The following is a 16635-nucleotide window of genomic DNA, read 5'->3' on the forward strand; positions in this document are numbered from 1 at the left end:
GTCATTATCGTCTCAATGACAGTCTCTATTTAGGTTGCCAGTTTTCAAAAATACTTTCCCAAATTTGTATTTAGCTTTCGGTAATTCAGAACAAGTCAATACAATATAATAAATCTTAAAAATTTTTGAAGACATTCGAAGGCCAAAAGCTAATTCTGCTTCAACGTAGCTCTCCAAACAGGAGTACGCCTAAAAAATTAATATACACGAATCATGATTATAAATAAGTAATTAATACAAGGAAGGTGTTAAAAATCAGAGATACTAACAATTTACTTATTTGCTCTACATTAATGACTCTTGGATAGTATTTTTCATAGCCATTGCACCTATTAATCCATTGTTTTGTTGGTTTTTTGAATCCAGACTTATTCTTAATAGATTTAGTATTTAATTGACCGTTAGTATTTGACTTTGGCAAATCTTCAGTCTTAACAATACATTTTCTTGTTGTGTCTTGAAACAAGAAATCTTCATCAAATAACAAGCTTTCATCGTCAAAATTCCTAGAAATGTTACTGGAACAAAAAAGATCTTATTATTATTAATTATAAAAATAACTGACAATAGATAGTATTCATCAGTTTATATAAATAATCTTACCCATTAATTTGCTCAGATATAATTCTCTCTACTTCTTTAAAATCGTCGGAAAGGTCTGAAACTATAAAATTCTACTATGAAAATAAATTCTTTTTTATTAAATTGACTGGAAATGAATTATACCTACCAACTGCTTTCACGACTTCTTCATCTTTAAGTTCACTTAATGTTTTCCTCAGTTTTCCAGAAGTTTTAGGTTTAGCAGAATTGTCGTGTTTTGTTACCTAAAACAAATACAACGGCGTGGTCAGTTGGAAGCGTTGCTGATCAAAGAAGCACTCATGCTTCAACTGTGACACAACACAGCTATTGCAAAAATACCCAAGGCTTCTTTGATAAAATGTAATTTTTTTACTTCATGTGAAAGTTTCAAATTGTATTTTTGACATCAATTTCATGGGAACTCGTACTTTAGTTATAACTTTCTTGATCAACTTTTTGTTTGTTTTCCATTTTTCTAAGGCTTGCCTTTGACGTTCCTTCAGATATACATATTTTAAATACCATTGGTGATGTGAAATTAGTTCGTCTCGTCTGATACCTGTTAGAAAATACTTTAATAAGTACTTGTGTATTCTAAAATAATATGAAGACAAAATATCTGTTACATAGAATCACTGATATGTTAAGGGAGGCTTGTCTGACAAATAGCTACTTATCATGAATTTTTAGCAATAGTTCTTCAATAAATGTTTCAAAATTTTTCAAGTAATGATGCTCCGTAATATAATCTTCAGCGTTTTCGGAATTAAAATATTTGCGCCAAGTTTGCTCAAATACAATGTGATTATAAGCAACCCATCCACCATAGCGATTTTTGCTATTTGCCATGAATTCTTGGAAATTTTGGACTTCCTGAAAATAGTGATTATGATGATACAAAGTTGTCAGTATTTAATATATGTATAATGTATAATGTAAGAGCATAATATATAATGTATAATGTAATGAGGTTCATAATTATTCTTTTATTAATTACAGTTACCGAGCATTTAAAGGGCGAGTTCATAATTGCTCTAACCGGACTGGTAACAACGTCATTGTATGGTTTAACTTGCACTTTCGGTTTCCTCCTTATCTTTTCCACTTCGTTAAGATTTTCATTTAACTGGAAAAAAGCAAATACTGCTGGTTTAAAATAGGAATAGGATAGGGAAAGTATTCGATCCTCAAAGACATAATTGATCTATATATTGTAATTGTGTACTTATTTAAAAAAAACATATTTTTTATGTTATATATATTATACAGGGTGTCCCAAAACTCAACGTCAAGCGGTCATTGGGCGAGAGGCCAGGTTATATCAGTTCTGGTAAAAATTTAAAAAAAATCCATGTCACTTAGTTAAGTGATAATAGGCATTTTTTTGAAAATGTTGAAAATCGATACCCTAGACCACATGTTTAGGTACTGTCATCACAAATTTTCAAATTTTGGAGTGATTTTTTTTTAACGTCATCATAAATAACCATGCTATTTATTGCAGTCACAAATCAAACAATAAACGTTATGAGTTTAGTAAAAAAATATAAGTTTCATTGAGTCGTAGCTTGAAAAAAAATATGTCAGCTAGCTTTGACACTTCATATTTTAAAAAAAATGTACTACACTACCCTGGGCAAGTTATTTTAAAAGATGGCCCATATAATCAAGATTTCAAAATGGTACAATACTTGCCACTCTTCATTCCATAAAAAATATTATAACTTATTTTTTGCAAAAGGAGCTCGTTTCAAAAAAAAACTCATGCCATGATAAATAATACTTCTGTGTGCTCAAATATTGGCTTTAACACCGCGGAAGTGAGATGGTCATATGTGATAGAGTGAGATGGATAGTGACGCTGTGCGACATGAATTAGAGTGAGCGAGACGGATAGTGACGCCGATGCTCTATTATTGATCATTGGTTATTATCATTTGTAGGCTACGTTCCTTCGTTTACTGTGCATCTTCTCGTAATCGTGTAACTTTTGTACTGACGACTTTGGCTTGTGTTACCCTGGACTTGATATTGCATCTGCGTTGACGACTCTGACTTATTCCCTGGACTCGATTTGTGTTGTGTAAACTGTATTAGTTAGTACTTAGCAAAACTAACACGTTTCGCGACATGCCGTATCTCTACACAGCGGAAGAATATGCGAACTTACATCTTATTTACGGTGAATGCCATTGTAATGCCTCTGCCGCAGCCAGATTGTATCGCGAGAGGTACCCAAACTTAGAGCGTCACCCAGATCACCGCGTGTTCGTCAATGTACACCTGGCATACTCGGAAGGACGATTGCCCAGTGCTCGTACGAGCGGTGGAAGACCTCAAGGAGACGACGACGACGTAATTTTAGAAGAAATTCGAAATGATCCCAGCACTTCAGTACGTGCGATTGAAAGAGCCACTGGAATACCGAAAACTATTGCTCATCAAATTTTAAAGCAACACGAATATCACCCGTATCATGTGCAACGTGTACAAAGTTTATTACCTCGTGACTACTCTCTCAGAATGGATTTTTGTAGAACAATGTTGGCGAGAAATCGTGAAGATCCGTAATTTATAAACAAAATTTTATGGACTGACGAAACAACATTTTAAAAAGATGGTTATTTAAACTTGCACAATGTACATGACTGGCACACGGAAAACCCGCATTTAATGCGTGAAGACCGATCCCAATACCAATTCAAAGTCAACATGTAGACCGGAATTTTAAATGGATAAATAATTGGACCGTTTGAGTTGCCTGAAACATTAAATGGCGACAACTACTTAGATTTTCTTCAAAACGATTTGCAAACATTACTAGAAGATGTACCACTCAACATCTATAGAGAAATGTGGTTTCAACAAGACGGTTGCCCAGCGCATTATGCTCGTTATGTACGAGATTATTTAAACACGGAATATTCCGGAAGGTGGATTGAGCGCCTTGGTTCAATTTTGTGGCCTCCTCGATCTCCGGACCAAAACCCCCTTGATTTTTTTTACTGGGGCTGCATAAAGGAAAAGGTATATGCAAAACCTATACAAAATCTAGCCCAATTACGCCACAAAATTGTTGAAGCAGCAGCAGAAGAAATTAGTTTGAGAAGATTCGCACGATTGATAAAAAGGTCTTTTGTGAGGCGATGCAGAGCCTGTATTCGTGCCGAAGGCAAACAATTTGAGCATTTACTTTAACATTAAAGTATTACAATAGCTCCTTTCGTTTCATATTGATTACAATTTATTATAATACAACAATCGACTAATTATTAAGTTGACACACTCACATGTGTTAGGGTAGATTATTTTGTTTGATGCGTTGTCACTATCCATCTCACTCTATCACATATGACCATATCACTTCCGCGGTGTTAAAGCCAATATTTGAGCACACAAAAGTATTATTTATCATGGCATGAGTTTTTTTTGAAACGAGCTCCTTTTGCAAAAAATAAGTTATAATATTTTTTATGGAATGAAGAGTGGCAAGTATTGTACCATTTTGAAATCTTGATTATATGGGCCATCTTTTAAAATAACTTGCCCAGGGTAGTGTAGTACATTTTTAAAAAAATATGAAGTGTCAAAGCTAGCTGACATATTTTCTTTAAGCTACAACTCAATGAAACTTATTTTTTTTAACTAAACTCATAACGTTTATTGTTTGATTTGTGACTGCAATAAATAGCATGGATATTTATGATGACGTTAAAAAAATCACTCCAAAATTTGAAAATTTGTGATGACAGTACCTAAACATGTGGTCTAGGGTATCGATTTTCAACATTTTCAAAAAAATGCCTATTATCACTTAACTAAGTGACATGGAATTTTTTTTTAATTTTTACCAGAACTGATATAACCTGGCCTCTCGCCAAGAAACCGCCTAATGTTGAGTTTTGGGACATCCTGTATATATAATTTTTTTTCCATTTACGGATACATTATTATAAATGAACTGTGTTCAATGTAACACTATCATTATTTTAAGCATACTAAATTAATAGTTGGTATTCAAAAATGATACTTGATCCTCTTGTTTTATTATTGGTCTTTTAACAATTGATGACATCAAATTTATACCCAGTATATCTTTTGATATTGATCTCGTAATAAATACACTTAAATCTAGTGCACAATTTAATTTTAAAAACTATTTGATCAAACGAAAAATATTTTTGGTTTCTATTTCATTTCTATGATAATAACCGTCTGTCATTGGGTGAAGATGGATAAAAAAGTGACCATTTAAAACGACCCATTCACTACCCGCATGGCAGTCTGCCGCGCAGGAAGGCGACTGCTCACATCCTGCATATGGCCCACGTGTGGAGTCTCACAGGACGCATTGCAGGATTGCAGGATGGCTTGCACGCTATGACTACGTTCATAATCCTGCATTACGCAGCGGACGGCTAGGCGGACTGCAATGTAGGATAATGAATGCCCCCTTTTACACAGATGCTGATACAAATACGTATTTGCTACAAAGTAGTAAAGATTCGTCAATAAGTAAGGAAGATTCCCCTTGGATGAACGCATTTACGCATCAAGATTTTTGATTTTTCACATTGTAAAGTAATACCTAGTGCCGAAAAATAGTAACATGTGGCATAACAGCAATTAATGCAAAAATGTGCAAACATGTCATAGAAATGTAATGGCGATTCGCTCTGAAGTGTGTACGTATCCGCACCACTGGCGGCCAGAAACATTACCATAGGCCAAAAAAGAAAATGTGATTGACCCACAAAAGCAAAACGTGTTTTATTTGTTCAATAATCTAGTTTAGTATTCGTAACTACCTTAAATTTAATTTTCTAGTAAGTACTTAATAATAAAGATTTTTAAATATCAAGCTCCTAACTGGACTAAAATTTAATAATAAATAGGTCCGAAAAATATTTAATGAAGCTCAAAAGTAAATCAAATCATAAGAAATAAGTATCCAAATTTTATTTTTTAATGCTCATTTGTTTTACTTTTGAGACACAACATGAAACTATCAAAGTCAATTTAAACAAATCAAACATTTTTTACGTAGCTCAGAACAGATTAAAATATCCATTAATTTAATACATTTTATGTCTCAGGCAAATAGGATCAATCACAAAAAAGTCGACCGTTTGTATTTTCTTGCAAGCTGCTTTAACAAATTTAAAATGATCATTTAAATATATGCCTTTAAAATACATGTATACTTATAAATATTATTTACTTTATATTAATTACGTGCATACACGGTAATGTAAGTATTCTAAGCTCAGATTACAAAACAATAGGTAGATGGAGCATACGCAACTAACGATGTGAAGCCGCTTTTTACTTATTGCGTGTGTGGCAACTAGGAAGGGGACAGTAGGGACACGCGCATTTGTGTGCGAGAAAATTGGCAGATGCAACAAAAAAACTCCCGCAATTTTTTCTGTTGCTTCCTATAATACTAATACTACAAACTGGAAAAGTTATTTTGCAATACAGGTATTGAAGTGGTATTAGGATATCAAACAAATTAAAATTAAAATAAAAAATAACTTAATATTTAATTGTTAATATTTGATTTATATCACACAAAGGAACAAATATTTTATTACGATATTTTAAAATTGAAAAACTTTGATAATTCAAATTATTTATTACAACCACAGTTACACAATATCTTAATAACCTTTATTTTGTACGCGTTTTTATAATACTACCATTTCGCGTCTATACATCGAGAATTCGTTTCTAATTTTGATATGTAGTGCAATCGCACCATTAAATATTTTTCTACTATTTTTTTATTAAACTAACTTTGTAATCAATTCCATAGCATTGACGATCATCTTCTCTAATTTGACAAAAAATATTTGGTTCCCAATGAAACTCTTGTACCTGTGAATTTATGTATATTCAATGTTTTTTTATTGACACGTTTTCTTTCTAAATCACTCAAGACACACAAGACTCGAATTTTTATAGCATTTTAGAGTGGTTATATCGATACAAACGCGCGATTGTATCGATGCAATCGCTTATAACAAGTGTAGCGATGTGATCCCGTGTTTATATCGATGCTTAAAGTCGCGTATGTGTGTAAAGGTAGACGGTTAGCTACTGCATCACTACTGTATCGCGTTTGCATTGCTGCTAAAAGTCGCCTTCGCGCTTTTCGCGCTTAGGAGCGAAACAAAATTTTTTTTCAAGTAAATAAATTTTCGGGTGTTACTGATCCCACGGTCACGTCTGGCTTTTTAGTATTCGTAAATGAGCCTTTCTATCATACCTGTTGCGGTCACAGCGTTAATTGTAAATTTCTATTATAAGCTGACACTCAACGCTATTAGTGGTCATAATATAACGTGACAATACGTCCCTCTTTGATCGGAACAGTCTCGCTTTTAAGCTTTGTCTCCCGCAAGTTCTCTGTATCTATAGAAATACATTTTCTTATGTGTACATTATGGCTATGAGACATTGGTTTGAGAATAATTTGGGTAAATCTGAGTTACCTACAAAACAATTTTAGACCGCTGTAAATGGACGAGCCTATATGTATATGCATCATTGACTTACAAATAAATGGACGTCGGGTTCGCGCTAAAAAGTGTCCGAACTTACAGGGCGTTAAAATCGTATACAGAGCGTCAATCACGCTATAGTCTTCGTTTGTTCGACTGACAGCGGGCTTGTCAATGATGCCGTATTGTGTAGTAAAACCTTCTAAAAATTACTCAACTAGAGTGAAAAAGCAGGGTGGTATATCATATTTTCAGTAAGTACTACATTGTGTTATCATAGTTATCATTTAAAAGTTTTATTTTATGCACTAGTATATATAGTATTTAGTTTATATTTAAATTAATCGTAAATATAAATTACAAGAGCAATCAAAATAGTCAAATAACTAACTGTCTCTTTCCGACTTATTGCTTGCGTAAAAGACTGAACGAGACCCATCACGTCAATTTCAATTGTTTGAAACACAAGCGTTTGATATATTTAGAACAAAAATTTCATAGAGTCGCTTTGATGCTAATGTTGTTATTAAAATATTTTTTAATACATGTTAGTAATACTTTCAAATATTGTTGTACTCTTTCTACGGCTCGGGGTTACGAATCAGAAGACCGAAAATACAAATGCCCGAAATAACGTTTGCATGAATTTCCATAATCCCGAAAGTATTTTTTTAGGTTTTTTGGGAGAAATATGTGTATGGCCTACATTTATTTCTCTCGTGAGTTTGGGTGTAATTTGTGGTTCTCTATGTCATATGTGTGTCCATGGCACCCGCGACACAGGGTTTCCCTAATGCGGCGCAATGTTGAGTGTGTTGTTATTATAAATATTATTATTAATTAGTACCTGAGTGTTTATTTTGGAAAGCGTTTCTCTTGCGCAATCAATATCGCGCATTTTAATTTTGTAATTATCTCACAACGGCAAATACCCTACTACCGTCATAGCCGTACTTTTTCATGCACAAGAAACATTTGCAAGAACTATGAGCAGTACGACTATGCCTGTTGACAGAATAAACCGTCGTCAGTGATAAACCGTAATAACTATATTGAATCAATGTAAGCACTATATAGAAAAGTGGTGACGTTTTTGAGCGCAGTATAATTTCAGTACGACGCACGAACGGGTTTAGAAAATGGTAAGAAAAGAAAGGAAACCAGAGCTGATGCAAGCTTGATAAAAGACCATAATATTAAAGCTTTGGTATGTGATTATATCAATGAGTGAACAAAAACACTGCATAATAATACAAATAGTAACAACCTTGATAGCCTAACGGTTTGCACTGTGGGCACTGGATGAGAAGTTCCCGGGTTCGCTACCGGTAGGATCAATTTAACAAATTAACTTTTCTAAATGGTTCTGGTCTTGGTATTCTATTGTAAGACAATCACCTCGTTTGAAACTAGGGAAGCCTCTGTACATACTCCCCATGAGTATCAGAGCAACAGAATCCCAGAGCAGAACCAATTTACAAAAGTTAGTTTCCAAAATTGGTTCTACTGGGAATCGAACCTGGGACCAAGAACGATGGAATTTATTCCGGGGCATAACTCAGAACACTCAGGCCAAAACAGTTTTCGAAAAGTTCACATTTAATTTTATAGTTGATTGAGCTGATCTTTTACGGTTTTTAAAAAAAATCTCGAATAATTCGAGAAATCGGGTACGAGAATTCTCGAAACTCAAGAAAAAACGTCCGATACCAAAGCTCGTAATAAATGGTATTGTATAAAATTCAACATTTACGTATAAAATTTATTTATAAATAATAAAGGCTACTCCATTATACCTGTGTTGAAGTAGTTTTCACTAGAAGCTACATATGGTGCATTTTGGTAAGTTTCCAGTAGAAGCTGAAAATGATGTTTTTTTGCGCCTTTCAATTCTTGCAAGCAAAATTAGTCAGTACTGCAATGACATTACAATTTAAATTCAACGTTTTAGCTTTTTATATTTCTCTACATGTCACTACGTTTAAATAGGTTGACTTGGGACATTTTTTTCGTGGTTTTTGTATTAGAGCCGTCGTCCATTTATTTGTAAGTCAATGATATGCATGCATTATTTAATTTCTATATAAAAGTATAAATTAATCGATGCTCCTAACACCCATGCATATTTACCGAATTTAAGGAAACTAATTTCTATATAAACTGGCAACACATGAATTTATGTCGAGGTTTTGTGTTCCGAGTGGATCATATAAAATATTGTGTAAATAAATTACAAAACAATTAAATAATCAATAGTTCCCTGTGAAAAGATATTACAATGTTTAAAGACGCAAGACGGCATTTTAAAACATAAATTAACTAATCACTCGAGACGTGCAAGCTGTGCCACGCGTACTTAGTATTAGTACTGGCTAGAGATGAGATTAACTGCTATATTGGCCTAACACGCTAAATGCTAAATTTTTATAGCGCGCTATTTAAAGTGCTAAAATTATAATTTTTAGCAGCTCAAGGTCGTGTGATAATGTAACGAATGGAAAGAGACGTGAAATAGTTGACGTGCGCTAACTTGTTAAGTATAGCATCTGTGGTCTATCTATAGAATAGTTTAGTTTTTTATGGTTAGTTACGACTGACTTTATTTATTTTGTAACTAATACATAATATGGTGATTACAGGTTATAGACGATAAATCAATTACCTTCCCTTCATACTTTAACAATTTACTATTTACAATTAGCACAAAACTTTACAATGGTTATTTACAGTAAATTACACTCATAATAATTAATAATAACGCACACACTCGTAGTTTTATATACAAATATTACAACAATTTATTAATTAAACAAACGCTAAAGTAAGTAAATAAATCCAAGTACATAATTATATCTTAATTTAAATCGCTTCACCAGGCGAAATTTTGCTAACGTTCCACCATTAGCTCAATATCGTATTAAAAGGTAACCAAAATTATAATTTATAACATAACTACAATTATAATACTTGCCAAGTGCTAAATATAGCATTAGCGCTTAGTGTACTCAAACGTGAAATTTAACATCAATAAACCAATCAGCTATTCCGCGTTTCGCACCAAACGTTAAATGCTACAAATAATACGTGAAAGTATTTCACGTTATAATTGTTTCAACCAATGACAAGACCCGCAATTTTCATATAGAATATAGTGCCATCTATGAAATATTAAGGGAGATAACTCAAGACGAAGAAGGATTTTGTTTGTTAGCTGCGTAAGTGAAGGGCGGATAGATTGATGGTATGGCATTGAAATATTGTACAATTTAATTTTCTTAACGTACTCCAATCCAAAGTGAAAAAAGTACGTTATCATTTTAGCACCTTTATGTCTTTCAAATTATAATTGCTGTAATTGTTTTTTAATTTAACGTTATAATTAGAGCTATATATTATATTAACCATCTCTAGTACTGACGAGAGATTGTATTCGGTTTTGAATTTGTATTTGCTTTAGTGGCTTCACTTTCGTGTTTGGCGCGCTCCGTCTGCCTATAGTTTGTAATCTGAGATTCTAAGCATATTACTTACTTTTTTAATTAAGTCTTTTTCATCAAGAGAAACATTTGATAATTCTATGTCCAAGTATGTTTTGAAACTCTTTATTTTAGATTCCAAATCTAGTACCTCTTTTCTTACTTCATTAATATCTGAAAAATAAATTACAATCTATTACTTTATTTAAAGGTTTGAATGATAATATTCGACATAAAATTCTCTATAAAAGAAGTAGCTTGTCGGAAAGGACACATTATTACCCAAGTGTAGGGAATTGATTTATTACAGCAACACCGAGACTACCTATTACCTTGGTTCAAAAATGCAAATTATCTACCAGTGAACGTTATGTACGCACTTATCTGTACCTACTCAGAGCCTTAAACAATTACCAAAAAAAACTATACTGAACAGTTTCCCCGTTTTAAAAACAAGTTAGTCAAAACACTTTGTAAGCTAAAACGCTTACCGCGAAAAGCCAAAAGAAATAAGAAAAAAAAAGATATAGATATATATGTCTGTGGAAAAAAATTTATTTCCTCAAATTCAAAAGCAATGTTCCAATTATATTGATCACAGTAATCTGTGAAGATCACATTTGATTCGCTCTGGACCTTTTGGAGGGAAAAGTGTCGTTTTTATTTTGACTTTCAATTATTTTGTGCAATCTAGTTGAAAGTGGAATAGGATAGTGCTATTGTGCCTTAATCGAAGATTAAAACGCGAAATTATACGAATCTCGAACTAAAATACCCGTATCGGCCCGTTTTAAGGAATCCCGAGTCAATCCAAGCACGCCGCCCGCCTCAAATTGCCTATCCTCTTTGTGGCGGCCATATTTACAGGAACATAATTAAACTTCATGTTTAGGCTGATGGCTTTGCCAATGCCTTAATAAAAAAAAAATTAAAAAAAAAGATCACGTTTTTTTTATTATTAAGAGTTTTGGCTTGGAATCAAGTCCTTTTTAACAAAGACATGGTCGTTTAATTATCGAGATACTCAGTAATATTATTCATAGTAGTTCTAATAGGTACATTATGTTTTCAATTTCTCTCAAGTAACTTAGTTCACCTATTTGGGTTTATTAAATAGACTTTTAAGAGGCGGGAGTCAATATTAATGTTTTACTTTCATTTTAATCACATTATCTTCTATTACTTTGATTAATAACTTTGAATTCGTTATTAGTGGAATTTTAGGATAGTTTTTTGTAATTTGGTTCAAGTTAAAGAATGTAGTTCTAACTTTCTTCATCACTATTTCTTTCTTCATTTTTTCGTCATAATATCACTTGTGTTCAACATGTTCAACGTCGTTTTGCGCGACGATTTTGCCAATGTCAGGGTTGAAAGACATGTGGAGCGGTGGTGAGATAGATTGCCGGTTATTAAAATACTTCGGCGGTTTTTATTCACAATTTAATGTCATTACAAAAATATAATTTGAGAGCTCATGTTATTTTCTTTGTTTTAGAAACATTGTAGGAAGTTTTATTTAGCGGGAAATAAAAAATAAAATCGTTTAGTAAAACAAAGTTAGGCATCGTTTTCGTTCAGTAACAAACTTTTGACCGGTGTCAGCGTGGAAAATTATCATGGAGGATGGAGAAAGAAATAAAATTATACGAAAGATAATGGGAGAATACGGGAAGAATGAAGAATATTCATTTTTCTTAAAAATTAAGACTGATCAGAAATGGGAATTTTTTTTCGAATCACATTGTTGGGACAGAAAATTATGAAACGAATGTGGTCGAGCAGAGGCTATTCGGGGCTGGTTACAGATTTATGTTATTAAGTTTTAGAAATTTGTATAAAGTGAATACTAGTGGAGAGTGTGCGTTGGCTAGGAAATAGTTGATATTTATTGGGCGAGGAATATTTCGGGAAGCAAATCGTAAAGTGGGAAGCTTATTAGGGGTCAGTTAAAAAATAGGTGTTCTAGAGTGCCTTCCTCTAGTCCACATTCGCAGAGGGAGTGATCACGTACTTTAATTTTGGCTAGGTGAGCTCTCGAAACTCGACTGTGAACATCAACTAATATTAATTAAGAGATTGCTCAAACTAACTCGGTTCGATATTTCTCTCCGTGTAGTTCATATATCTGTCCTGTTTTACAGAATAAATAAAATAAAAATCATGTCAATCGGTCGCTCCGTTTCGAAATGAAAGAAGACACAAACTAATAAAAAGGCAACAGACACAGTTTCGCATTTTAATAGTTATAAGTATTCCTAAATAGGTAATTTTCGTTTCGATAATACACCGCAGGCCATCATGTTTTATCAAGTTTTTAACGATTTGTGCATTCCTGTATCAATCGGCTGGTTCATAGAATACTTGTTCTTACTTCTTGAGCATGATTGAGCGTCGAATGAGATAAACGAGTTTATGCATGTTTGTCTTATTTCTGTCGTTGCGTGCTACTTATGCAATCCTATATAAACAACGTAATATTTATTTTATTTTAATTTGCGGTTTTGCGCGTAATAGATAAACAGTACTTAAGTTTAACTCTTACTTACGTATTTCTCAAAACAAATTGAGATTGAAAAAAATTCCACAAACCCATCGTCGCCTTTGTGCCTTTGTGCCTTTTATGTCTCAAAATATTTTCGAATGAAGCAATGAAGCCTTCAAGACTACATCGGAGAAGAGTTAATTTTCCCAGCAATAAAGGAAGTAATAACTACTGTGCTTCATAAACCGGCCGCAGATATTATCCGAAAAATTCCTTTGAGTAATAATTCTGTGCAAAGACGAATTGATGAAATGGCTGAAAACATTGGAGAATCATTTTGCAATCATCTGAGGACTAGTCAATTCTCAATTCAGCTCGATGAGTCCACTTTAGCAACTAATGAAGCATTGTTGCTGTCTTACGTGAGGTTTATTAAAGATGAGAAAATATGTAAAGAACTATTGTTTGCTAGAAATTTAGAGACCGACACAAAAGGCGAAACCACATTCAATATATTGGAAAAGTTTTGTGATGAGAAAAAATCCCCTTGAAAAATATTATGTCAGTTGCTACGGATGGCGCTCCGGCTATGACAGGGTGCCATAAAGGCTTCATAGCGTTCTTTAAAAAAATGTTCCAGTTGTACATTGCGTTGTTCACAGACAATATTTGGTTGCTAGAAATTTAAGTGAACGACTATTTCAATCACTGCAATATGTCATCAAAGCAGTCAATAAAATCCGTAACAGCTCTTTGAATGATAGATTATTTCATCAGCTTTGTGTTACTAATGACGAAGATTTGAACAGTTTGTTGTTTCATACTGAAGTTCGTTGGCTATCAAGAGACAATTTTCTGACTCGATTTTCCAACCTTTTTGACTCTGTGATAGAGTTCTTGGAAACTAAAGATACAGAATTGCGCAACAAGCTCATTACATCAAAGAATGATATAGCTTACATGACAGACCTGTATAAATTGTTCAACGACATGAATATCCAACTGCAAGGCGATGGAAGTAAACTTAATTGAAACAAAAAATGTCGTTGCTGCTTTCGCGGCCAAACTGCTTCTACATAAAAAGAATATGGGCAGACGTGAGTTTCACAATTTTTCGATTTTATCAGTATCCTGCAGTAACGACGACCTGTTTGCCTATTGCCAACATTTGGGAAACCTCCACATTAACTTCACCGAACGATACCAGGACATTTTGAACTTGGAAATACCAGACTGGGTGTTGGATCCGGTTTCAAATGTCAATACAGCAATATCACCTCAGCTGGAAGGAGAAATTATAGAATTGACAACGAACGAAGAAATAAAAATCTAGTTCAAAAATGGCTACCAAGAATTTTGGCTACAAAAACCGATTCCGCAATTGTACCCTGAATAGTGGTCAATAGTCTGCAATCGTTCAACGATTCTTGATAGCATTCCCATCGTCATATTTGTGTGAATGTTGTTTTAGTGCTGTGACAACGCTGCTTACTAAAAACAGAAATCGTTTGCATGTTACTGAACGTGGTGAGTTGCGGCTGTTCTTGAGTAAATTGGAACCTGATATCAACAAACTTATTAAACAGCATCAGATTCATCCTTCACATTAGTTTTTATATTAGAATCGATTATGTTTGTTTTATTTTGAATACAAGATACTCTGTCTGAATACTATAAAGTTGCGTTTCAATACTCATTCTCATTGACAGGTGTAGCCCGTAATAGTTAACTTGAGACTTGAGACTGAGCGCCGTTGTGTACTACCTACTGTGCTCAGGTCTCAAGGTAACTCTTGCGGGTTATAGTAAAAGTCTCGTTTAGAATGAATGTTTAATCTCCGCTAATATAGCTCACAATAGTTAATTTAATTTGAAGTTATAGTGGTTTTTAAGTAGGTGAAGAAATGGGGGCGGAAAAAAAAAATTCATTCTCAAAGTGGGCAGTAGACAAAATAAGTTTGGGAGCCCCTGCTCTAGTGCATAAAATAAAAAAACCATCACATTAAATATGTCTTAGCGCCCAGTTACACGAGGAGAAAGTTTTCGCGCGGCGACCTCGCGGTAGATTTCTTCAGAGGAATTTTAATGTTGTTGCCTAGTAAATAGAATTCAGATTTAAATTCCTCTGAAGAAATCTACGGTAGATTTATAGAGCGCCGGAATTTAAATGTTGTGGGCTAGTAAATAGAATTCAGATTCGGCATTAATGTACGTATATGAAGGCTTGGTAACTGAGCGGTCGTCGCGCGGCGGCCGCGCGGGGTGAGCGCGATGAAAAACGTGTCGAATAAATGCGCCCTAATTGTTGTAATTTTACATTCAATTTGAATTAAATAATCGTTTATTTGTAATATTGCTGTTTAATTTACTCGCAATCGAAATGAAAAGCAGAGTGCATAACTCGTTCATAAAACCCATTTTACCCTCGACTTAAGTATCCACTCTCGCCTGCTACTCGGATGGACATACTCGTCTCGGGAAACATGACGCGTTTTATGCATTTGTTGTACAATCTACTATTGTAAAAACTGTACTCGTAACTTCAAAAACCCGCCATTTGTTTTCATAACATTTATTTATTTATTCAGTATCAAAAGAGCCGTTGAGTATGCAAAAGAGTATTAATATCAACGATATCTATTTATGTAATAGATTAACATGTCATATTTAAATATAACTCACCAACGATATCCATATTGCTTTGAGAATTTATATGAAATTTAATGTCCACAAATAGTTTCTTCATTTCAGTTACAGAATCTTTTAAATTTCTGAAGAAGCTTTGTGAATAAAACCCATGACAACAAACATTATCGTCCTGGAAATCCTGGGAAGTTTTTTGAATACTTCTGAAGATAACATTTTCCTCAATTTTCAGTCGTCGAAGTTTTACGGAAATGTTTGTAGTATCAAAAGAATCTTTAGAAACTTGGGAATTATTTGCACTATTCATGTTAATGAAAAACTTGATACTGTTTCACTTTCATTTCATTCTACTTTTACAAGTAGCAAAAACTCGTAAATGATTATCGATCAAACAAGTCATCAGTCGTTTTGAATTTGAAACCCCATGGTCGATAGCTAGCGCCACTAGTCATTTCCGGTTATGTATGGTCATGTCGTCATGTCTCAAATATAGAGTGTATGATCTATGGTTATGTCATAGGTTGGTTTTCGTTTTCACCTTAGACTATGGAAACTATTTTTTTTTCCATCCTCTAAGGTCTTCACCTTTTTTATCAATCCTCTATAATTATCAAGCGCAAGAACACAAACAAACTGTGTATACTCTACTTTAGTGGCTTGTGCTCTACTGGCTGACTTTATGATACCGATTTTGTATCTATATAAATCTTATATGAAAAAAAAATAAAGGAAATATTAAATGTACCTAAATCATTGACGTCATTACGTCATTGACCTAAATGTATTTTAATGGGCAACTCTACCAATTTCCTATTTTGACAAGTCTGGTACATACAATCACAAAAGTCTGGTATCATTACAAGAAAAAAGTAATCGAAGAGAATGGATGAACTGGAGCTATAGGTTCTGATTTTACTTAAATTTCTTGATATAGTGTC

General features: G+C 33.6%; 1 protein-coding gene across 1 annotated transcript; it reads right to left on the reverse strand.

The window, feature by feature from the left end:
* Positions 1–160: 160 nt before the first annotated feature.
* Positions 161–16092, reverse strand: LOC113230870 (coiled-coil domain-containing protein 112-like). The gene is made up of 7 exons (XM_026464972.1): positions 15734–16092; positions 10623–10741; positions 1589–1711; positions 1263–1458; positions 1014–1144; positions 731–827; positions 161–189 (listed from the first exon to the last, which is right to left on the reverse strand). The coding sequence occupies exons 1-7, from the start codon at positions 16002–16004 to the stop codon at positions 161–163; spliced, it is 966 nt and encodes a 321-aa protein (XP_026320757.1). The 5' UTR covers positions 16005–16092.
* Between the last annotated feature and the right edge of the window lie 543 nt (positions 16093–16635).

Source organism: Hyposmocoma kahamanoa, unplaced genomic scaffold (assembly GCF_003589595.1).
Source record: "Hyposmocoma kahamanoa isolate Upper Pololo Valley unplaced genomic scaffold, ASM358959v1 64, whole genome shotgun sequence".
NCBI lineage: Eukaryota > Metazoa > Arthropoda > Insecta > Lepidoptera > Cosmopterigidae > Hyposmocoma > Hyposmocoma kahamanoa.